This window comes from Corvus brachyrhynchos, unplaced genomic scaffold (genome assembly GCF_000691975.1).
Source record: "Corvus brachyrhynchos isolate BGI_N302 unplaced genomic scaffold, ASM69197v1 scaffold514, whole genome shotgun sequence".
In the NCBI taxonomy this organism is placed as follows: domain Eukaryota; kingdom Metazoa; phylum Chordata; class Aves; order Passeriformes; family Corvidae; genus Corvus; species Corvus brachyrhynchos.
This window is the reverse complement of record NW_008238319.1, coordinates 1,105,050-1,114,920: the sequence shown is the minus strand read 5'-3', so window position 1 is coordinate 1,114,920 and position 9,871 is coordinate 1,105,050. Positions and strand designations below refer to the sequence as shown.

Genomic DNA, 9,871 nt, shown 5'->3' with positions numbered 1-9,871 from the left:
TGTAAGGTCCCTCCCAACCCATCCCAGCCTGGAATTCTTGGAGTTTTATCACTTTTATTTTTCCTTTCCACTTCTGCATTTTGTTTTCCTCTCAGAACAAAGTGTGGGGTGATAACCAAGCTGTTTTATGTCTTTCTGTAGGCTTAAATCCTTGATAAACAAAGCTCCTGTGATGCTCTTCATGAAGGGAAGCAAACAGGTAATGGGCAGTGTTACAGAATATATTGAATTTTTGCCTTGTTTCTCCTTAATTCAAACCAGTGCTGCCAGAAACTTCTTATTTGGTGCTTCTATAAACCACAGAACAGTCCCTGGTTTTTATGACTGCTGAATATTCACTATCTAAAAATTGCTGGGTGTTTTTTGTCCTTCTGTGAAGAGCTGGCAGTGGATGTTAATTATTAATTATTAAATATTAATTATTAATTAATCGGAATTGGGAGCTGCTGCACTTGTTTATTAGCTGTAGTTTATTATCGTGGTGAATACAGGGCAGTGATGCCTCAAAATAAAGCACATTTATTCCCTAAATCTGTAAAGGGCAGGAGGTGAAGGATGAAGAAGAGATGAAGGAGTGGCTGATCCAGCAATAAACTGGGAATTGCTGTGGTGGGGCTGGAATTCCATGGATTAAATAAAGCAGAGACATTTTAACATGGGTGCTTTACATTTTAGGTGGCAAAATGTGGCTTCAGCAAGCAAATCATAGAAATCATGAATAACACTGGGTAGGTAACTGGGCTTGACTGAGTTTGGGCTTAAAAACTGCATTTTATAAACCAAGAGTTTAGAAAATATGAGTGGCATCGTTCCCCAAGCGTAAGTTTCTATTTTTAAAGAGGATTTGAAGCAGTTGAGGGCTTTTCTGAGAATTTTAATGGGGTTTTTTTTGAGATTGTTGAGGGGTTTTTTGAGAATTTTGAGGGTTCTTTCAAGAATTTTAAGGGGGTTCTTTTGAGACTTTTGAGGAGACCTTGAGAATTCTGAGGGGTTTTATTAGAATTCTGAGATTTTTTGAGGGCTTTTTGAAAACTTTGGAGCATTTTTTGTGAGAATTTGGAAGGGATTTTTTGAAGAATTTTAAATGATTTTTCAAGAATTTTGGGGTCTCTTTGTGGGAGTTTGAGGGGTTTTGAGCATTTTTTTTGAGAATTTGGAGGGCTTTTACTCTAACTTTGAGAGATTTTTGAGGGCTTTTTGAAAACTTTTGAGCAATTTTTGTGAGAATTTTGAGAGTTTCTTTGAGGATTTTGAGGGGGTTTGACTTTTACAACCTGTGAGGTTTTTATTAGAATTTTGAGGGATTCTTGAGAGTTCTTGAGGATTTTGAGGGTTTTTTAAGAACTTTGATGGGGTTTTTTGAATTTTGAGGTGTTTTCTGACTATTTTAAAGTGGGGTTTTTGAGAATTTTGAGGCGTTTCTTTGCGAATTTTGAGGGATTTGGGGTTTTTCGAGCATTTCTTCACAACTCCAGGGTGAATAATGAATGTTTTCCCTTTCCCCAGCGTGGATTACGAGACATTTGACATCCTGGAGGACGAGGAGGTAACAGAACCTCTCCATCCCTGCGGATTCATTTCCCTGCTGCCTTTTCCAGAGCTGAAATTCCCCATTCCCAATTCCCATGATTTTTTTTAGGTGCGACAAGGCCTCAAATCCTTTTCCAACTGGCCCACGTACCCCCAGCTGTACGTGAAGGGGGAGCTGGTTGGGGGGCTGGACATTGTGAAGGTAGGAGTTGGATTGATCTGCAAAAAAATGTCCATTTCTGGGAATTTTTCTGCCTGTCTCTCACAGAATTCCTGCAAATCCTGACCCTGGATGCTTTTCCGGGGAAAGGAGCTTTAAATCTCCAGTCAGTGACTGGGAAAAGCCCATTTTTGCCCCTTTTTTTGCACTTTTCTCTTCCTTAATTTCGCTCCTGATGTTGCTTTTTCCCAGCCAGGTGGGTGGGGCTTTTCCCAGCAGACATTCCTGGGAGAAAGGAAACCTCATTGGAGTTGTTGGAGCAGCCCCAGAGTTCCCAAATCCTCCTGAGCCCATTCCTGCCTCGATGGTTTGGAGCCAATTCCTCAGACTCTGGGACTCCTGGGAAGGCTCAATCAATAAACCTCATTTCATTCTAAAAAATACTGGTGCTACTTAAATCATAGATATTCATTTGATTTATTTAGGAAGTGTAAGGATTGCTTCAATTACATAGATTAATTTTATTTATATAGATTAATTTTAATTCAGTTATATAGATTGATTTTATTTCTATAGATTATTTTACTTATATAGATTAATTTTATTTATTTAACAAGTGTAGGGATAGCTTTGATTATAGGGATTAATTTTATTTATAAAGATTAATTTTACTTAAACTATGTAGATTAATTTTATTTCTATAGATTAACTTCACTTAAAGTATATAGATTAATTCTGTTTATTTAACAAGTGTAGGGATTGCTTCAATTATATAAATTAATATTGCTTAAGTTATATAGATTAATTTATATTAATTTTATTTATTTAAGAAGTGTGGGGGTTAAATAAATAAAATTAATCTATATAATTTAAGAAGCGTGGGGGCTTTTTCAGTGCTCAGGAAGAGGAGTCTTGGGCATTGTGAGATGCTGTAAAATCCTTTTCTCACTGGTATTTAAATGGAATTTCTCTGTTTGCATCCTTGGGCTGTTTTAATTCACACTGACTTGTATGGGAGGGTGAATGTGGTTTAAATTTCATTTTTTAATGCAGCGTAAAAATGCAGAGAGTTGTTTCTCCTGAGATGTGGGAAAAGCAGAATATTCCATGTTGGTTTCCCAGTGTTTCCGGGTGTTCTTCACAAGTTACCAGCCCTGTAATTTGAATTTCAGTCTCCAGGATCACTGGGCAGGCACCTCCTGCTCAGAATCCCGAGGACATTTTATTGTCTTATTGGGTTTAATGGGAGGGAGGAACAAAATCCATCCATGGGTGGCGTTTTCTCCTTTGGGGGAGGCCTTTTGGGTGCTGGAAAGTTTGGTGGGTGCCTGAAATACGGAGTTACACCTGGGAGGAGCTCCAGGCTGGTACCAACCAGTGCTTCCCACGTGTGTTTGTCCCTTAAACATTTTGTCCCTTTTACTAAATGCACCCAAACCAGAATTTAAATACAAAACAAACCTCAGTGTGTTGGCCAAGAGGGACCCCTAGTGAGGCATCAATGCATTCCCTGCCTGCCAGGGAGTATTCCCTTATCCACCAGCATTCCCTGGTGGAATCCCATTGGATAATCCCAAAAAGTCCATAACTGCCACGTTTCTGTCTTTCAGGAGCTGAAGGAAAGTGGGGAATTGCTGCCTGTGCTGAAGGGAGAGAATTAATGGGAAGGACATCAGTGGGAAGAGAAATCCCTGGAACAACATCCAGTTAGAGATTCTCCTGGAGCCACAGACAGCTTCAGCCCTGAGGAGCATCAGGAGTGAAAATAGACAGGAAATGATCAATATTCTGTGTATTTTACCTGTATGAAAAGAAGTTTCACTGGAGACACAAAAAGGTCAATTAAAATTCGGTGCTCCAGGATTTTGGGTGTTGGGACTTCATTATTTGCACCCCTGTCCACCCCAGAATTATTTAAGGCTAAATTGCACCTTGGGTTTTTTGGGCTCATTAAGGGAATATTAACGGAGCATCGTCATTTCCTGCCCCTCTTAATTGTTTTCATGGCTAGTGAACAAGAAAAGCACTTCTGAAAGCTTCAGCCAGCGCAGCTCTCGGGAGCTTTCAATGAGCTGCAGCTCTGGCCTCGGCAGCCTCGTTAGTGGGTGCAGTAATTGCTGCTTTGGGCTGTTCAGCCTGTCTGAGCAGGGCTTTGGGAATGTTTACGTGGTGGTGCAAGTGCAGCCAGCAGTGCTGGTGAATCCTCAGGGATCCTTCAGGGACTTGGAAGGGTTTTCTGGCCTGATCCAGGGACCCTTCACTCCCGGATCCAGGGGATTTTATTTGGGTTCAGTCATGGTTTCAGCACCTGAGTCTGGGTTAATTCCAAGGCCAGAAACTCCTGGAAGGAGTTGATCCTTGTTAGGAGGGGCCAGGACTGACTTTTCCAAGTGTGCCTGGAAAAAGAGGCCTGAGCGAGGTGCAGACCTTTAGGCAGCAGCTTTAGGAGGTTTGGGGAGCAAATCTGGGGCTTTGTTCTTTAAATTCTAAATATGATCCAAGTCTTAAAGCCTGAACCAAAACTGGTGCTGAGGCTTATCCCAGCCTGGGAAAGGTTGGTTGCAGGGAAGCAGGTTCTACATGTGTCAGAGGACTCCTGGTGATGGATATTTAATTTTCTAGGATTAGTTTTAGTAATTGCTATCAAATACATATTATAACTTTAAACCCAATTTTAATTGCTCTAAAAAAAAATATCCTTGTCATGAAAACAAGCCTTAATTAATCCTCTTAAGTGAATTGCAAATGCATTCAGGTAGTTGTCAGTAGGAAAAAAATAATTTATTATAGCAAAGCGTAGCATCCCTGTGGTGAAATTAGGAGTTAGAAGCTTTAATTAAATCCTAAATACCAAATGCTATTTAGTTTTCCTTCAGAATTCAGTGTAGTGGAATTTGGTTGGGGTTTATGGAGTCCTGTTAATGGATTTATAGACGTGCAGCAGAGCAGCAGGGAATAACAGTTGATTCCTGATAATTTATGTTTTTATTTACTCCAATATTGGATACTGGGAGGAAATTCCTGGCTGGGAGGGTGGGCAGGCCCTGGCACAGGGTGCCCAGAGCAGCTGGGGCTGCCCCTGGATCCCTGGCAGTGCCCAAGGCCAGGCTGGATGAGGCTTGGAGCAGCCTGGAATAAATTTCTACAGGAAGAGGTTTTCCCACTGCCTCTGGCAGGGATTGGAGCAGCAGGAAGATCAGTTTGGCTGGAAGAGGTAGTGGGGTGTGGTTTGCTGGCACCTCTGGTGGGGTGATGAGGAGATTCGTGGGCTGAGGGATGCTGAGGTGGGAATTCCGTGCTTGGTCCCTGTTCCAGGGCAGGAGCTGCTTCTCCTCTCGCCTTTCCAGGTGTCCTTGGCTCCTGCCAATCCTTGGAGCTCTCCCAGTCCCTGCCCGTGGCCCAGCCCTGCAGGCTGAGCTCTGGGCTGCTCTGGCAAATGGAACAGTTTGGGCACCGCGGGCAGGGGCTGTGCTGGGGCACATCCCAGGGAAAGTGTTTTGCTCCAAAGGGAAAAAAGGCACTGGAGCTGGAGTTCTGCAGGAGATGTGAGTGAGATCCTGAGCTTTCACGGTGCTGAAGGTGTTCCTTTTTTGCTGGAGTGTGCTGGACATCAGGGTTTGGGTGCAGAGTCCGGGATTGGGGGAAAAACCTCAGTCCTGGGGTTTTTCCTGCCGGCCGCAGTACCGGGATGGCCACGGGGCGGCGCTGCGCACCGCGGAGCGGGATAGCGGGGCTGGGAATGCTGCTCCGGGATAACGGGATAGCGGGGCTGGGAATGCTGCTCCGGGATAACGGGATAACGGGATAACGGGGCTGGGATGCTGCTCCGGAATAACGGGGCTGGGAATCCTGCTCCGGGATAATGGGATAGCGAGGCTGGGGATGCTGCTCAGGGATAGTGGGATAATGGGATAGCGGGATAATGGGATAGCGTCGAGGCACGGGGGAGAGCTGGGAATGCTGCAGGACAGGATGACGGGGGGATAACGGGGGCTGAGGGGTGGGATAATGAGGGATATGCAGGCTGGGAATGCTGCAGAGTGGGATAACAGGAGGATAACGGGGGGCACGGGGCAGGAAATGCTGTGGGATGGGTGGAAAACAGGGGGACAAGAGTGGGGTCTCAGGGCAGGGGGCTCCTGGGCTCAGCACCCCCCGCTCTCACTGCGAGCTGGCCCATGTGGCTTTGTTGGGGATTCTTTTTCAACTTTCAGCTTAAATTCATTGGTTGCTGTTGACAAGGCAAACCCAGACTTTTCAGCTGTTTCTCAGATCAAATGCTTGGGAATAATAATAATAATAATAATAACAATAATGCAAATCGCAGCTCTGATTCCTGTTTGGTCTGAGTGTTCCCCGGGAGCGGCTCCGAAGCCCCGGGGGTGCCCCAGGTGCCTCTGAAGGAAGGGCAGGAGCCGAGGCTTTCCTGGCACTGGAAAGGCTTGGGTTAAACTGGGAATCCTCCTGCTGGGCAGACTGGAGCTGTCAGGAAGACTCAAGCTCTCGGGGATGTTCGGGGCCCTGGCAGAAGCAGCCTGGCACTTCTGCCTGCTCAGCGTCTGGGCCGATCCCTCCGCTGGGTGCTGAGCCCGGCACTGCCGGGGTGCCAGTCTGGCTGCCCAGCTCTGCACCCCGAGGCTGGCACAGAATCCTCTCCCATTTGGGTTCACTGTTGGTGACAGATCTTGGGGTAATTAAATGATGGCAGCAGAATTCATGGATCGTGTGTGAGCCATCCCAAGATCCCAGACTGGTCTGGGTGGGAGGGACCTCCAAGCCCATCCAGTGCCAGCCCTGCCATGGCAGGGACACCTCCCACTGTCCCAGGCTGCTCCCAGCCCCAATGTCCAGCCTGGCCTTGGGCACTGCCAGGGATCCAGGGGCAGCCCCAGCTGCTCTGGGCACCCTGTGCCAGGGCCTGCCCACCCTCCCAGGGAACAATTCCTGCCCTATATCCCATCCAGCCCTGCCCTCTGGCACTGGGAAGCCATTCCCTGGGTCCTGTCCCTCCATCCCTTGTCTCAAGCCAGGATAGAAGATCTGGTCTTCACCAGCTTTGGACTTGCTGTGGACAGCAACGCACGGCAGGAAAATCCAGGTGTTTTTCCAGGGCAGCTTAAAAACCCATAGCAATTATTAGCAACTGCCTTTTCCTCCCCTTTCCTCCCTTTCCCCGGGAATGTGCCTGCGTGACGCTAGATGGAGCCTTCTGTGCACGGCAGGAGCAGAGGAGTCCGGGAGCTTCCAGCAGCGCCGTGTAAATCGTGTTAATGCCATCACCACCGGAGACAGTGTGGGAGAACACGGTGGGGAAGGATTTCTTACACCTGCAGAGGGCAAAAGTCACCTGGGGTTTCCCTTCCACATCTGAACGGAGAGATTCGATTGTACACATCATTTTTAAAGTGGTTTTTTAAGACTCCCTGCCTGTGGCAGGGGGTGGAATGTGATGAGCTGGAAGGTTCCTTCCAACCCAAGCCAGTCTGGCATTCCATGATTATGAAGGATGTGTAGAGGAAGAGTTGTGCTCGTGGCTTTGGGAACATGCAGGGATGCACAGGATTTCCTGTCCGTCAAATGTCTGGCTGTTTGTAGCCGTCTTTCTTGGGAAGACTGTTCAAAATACGATAATTATGTGATACTGTGGCTGTGCTGGCAGTGCTGTGGTGGTGCTGCTGTGGTGGGAAGCCCTTGCCAGTGTTATCCTTGCAGCAGCAGAGTGGTGTCACCATTCTGAGCACATCCTCAGCCTCTGAGACCACCCAAAAAAGCAGATTATGGAATAGCGGTGTCACAGGAGATGGAATTGCAGCTTCGTTCTGGGATGAGCCACGGCATCTCGATTATTCTCTGCCAATTTTACACCGAGTGTAAACAACTTGGACACTGTGCTGGCATCCAGGATGATGGGAGGATAATGAGAAAATGCAATTATCAAACAACTTTGGGGAATAATATCTCTGTTTTTACTGAGGATGAGAACTGAGAGGGGAGTTCTTGCAGGAAACTCCAGGAGAGGGATGCAGGGGGCCCATGGAAGGGAGATCCTCTGCCCCAAGGGGCTGCCAGGGTTTTCAAACTGTGCAGAAAGGGATCTGCCCCATCCCTGGCAGTGTCCAAGGCCAGGCTGGAGGGGCTTGTGGCAGCCTGGGGCAGTGGAAGGTGGGAGAGGGGTGGGTTTGATAGAATCCCTTTATTCTGGTCTCTTCAGTGGGAGAACTGAAAGTGAATTCAATCCTTCACCCTCCAGCGTGTCAGGACGGATTGTAAAATGATGAGATTTAAGATTCACTGTTAAGAAGAAGAAAAAAAAATTGACATTTTCGTCTTAAAAGTTTTTTTTTCTACCTTCAGTGCTTTGCTTGTGTGCGGTTCAAACGCGTTATTGTGGCAAGGGATGGAGCAGGAGAAGCCGCCGATCTGTCCCTGGAATGGGCCGATGGTCTCTGCAGGGAGGAACAACCCCAGCCCGCAGCCCCTGCTCACCAGGCAGCCCCGACCGCTTCAGAAGCTTTGGCTTGATGGATTCCATCGAAACGAGCTGAAAACGACAGGATCGGCCACGCTGAAACGCTTTGTCTTCTAAATCCCTCCGGCTGCCCAGAGGGTGTTGAGCTCCCGGAGAATTCCGGCACTTTAGACCAGTGACACTTCTCCCAAAGCACCGGAGCTCACCTCCGCCTTTCCTTGGGATTGGGTGTTTGGGATGGGATCGGCCCTGAGCTCTGCCGCTCCTTGCCTCGAGTGGCTCTGCCTGCGCGTCCGGGCTGCTCAGGGCTTGTCAGGGGCCTCGTAAAGGATGTCCAGGCTGGCAGAGCGGTCCCTCAGGGCTGGCACTGATCCCCTGTGCCCTAAACCGCTCCGGGTGCTGGCACAGGGGTGGCACAGGCAGCTCCGGGAATTGGCATTGTCCTTGTTCCAAAAGCCGCGTCAGCCGCGGTTCTGCCGGGACACGGGGCGTGTTCCCGACGCTGGGAATGCTGTCCATGCACAGGGAGAGCAGGGAATGGGCTGGAGCTGGAGCAGCGCTGAACCAGCCCCAGCCTCCAGCAGGGAGGGAGCTCCTTGAGCCATCTCCCTTCGGCATCTTTTTTGGGATCTTTTCCCGCTGCCGGGGCTGGGCTGTGTTTGCAGCCGTGTTTGCTGTCCCTGCTGTCCAGCTGGTGGAGTGCCCATCCCTGGAGGGGTCCAGGGAATTCCTGGAGGTGGCACTCAGGGCTCTGGGCTGGGGACAAGGTGGGCATGGGGCACAGCCTGGACTCCATGGGCTGGGAGGGCCTTTCCAACCCCAGTGATCCTGGGATTCTGTGATTTAGGCACAGGGACGTGTATGGCATGGGGTGATCCCAGCAGCGAATGCCCATTCTCGGCTCCGTGGGATGGCTTTGTTCCCGCTGTTTGTTCCTGGGAGGGGCTCCTTCCCTGGATCCAAGGCTCGGGGAGCAGCAGGGAATGCTCTGTCATGGAATATTCTTTGCACTTTCTCTGCCCATGAAGAACATTCTGCCTTTATTTACAGTGACACCACCAATGCAGATCCAGGGGATGGTGCCAGGAGCTCCAAATGCTGGAACCCTGGGGCAGTGGGAGGTGTCCCTGCCATGGCAAGGGCTGGAGTGGGATGATCTCTAAGGTCCCTTCCACCCCAAAACCATTCTGGGATTCTGTGAAATGTGGATGATGCCTGAAAGAATTGAACAGAGATTTGGGCAATATTCCTGATGCTGAACAGTGCAGGAATTGTCTAAAACAGATCCGTGTCTTTAGCTGGTGTATGGGCACTGCAGAGGCTGGCAGCATGAGCATGGAATGCATTTTTGGGGTCTTTGGAATCTTTCAAAGGTGCTGCTGGAAAACACAGCAGGAGCCCATGTGCAGGGGTGGCTGTTCCTGAGGGAGAGCAGCTCCCTGAGCTATTCTGGGCTCCCTGTGGCTGATGTGCTGACAGGGTGAAAATCTGGGTGAGAAACCTCCACCAGCTCCTTGACATCTCTTCTGTCCCCACCTTGCCGGGATAAAGCAGCTGCTCAGTGGGGATGGTGCAGAGACAGAACTGGGGGCTTTGTTCAGGAGTGTTTTGGTTTGTATCAAAAATCCCCTGGTGCCAGGAGCAGGGCACGGCCCGTCCCCTGTGCTGAGACCCCCCAGGGCTGTGTCCAGCTCTGGCCCCTCATGGCCAGA

At 48.8% G+C, this 9,871-nt stretch overlaps 1 protein-coding gene across 1 annotated transcript in view; it reads left to right on the top strand.

Annotated features, from left to right (window-relative positions):
- GLRX3 (glutaredoxin 3) overlaps window positions 1-3,553 on the top strand; it is an 11,332-nt gene extending 7,779 nt beyond the window's left edge. The window contains exons 6-10 of the mRNA XM_017733857.1: window positions 142-199; window positions 676-728; window positions 1,507-1,546; window positions 1,640-1,732; window positions 3,301-3,553. Of these exons, the coding sequence (XP_017589346.1) occupies window positions 142-199; window positions 676-728; window positions 1,507-1,546; window positions 1,640-1,732; window positions 3,301-3,351 (295 nt within the window). The 3' untranslated portion in view covers window positions 3,352-3,553. The remainder of the gene's footprint in view (window positions 1-141; window positions 200-675; window positions 729-1,506; window positions 1,547-1,639; window positions 1,733-3,300) is intronic.
- Window positions 3,554-9,871: the final 6,318 nt, after the last annotated feature.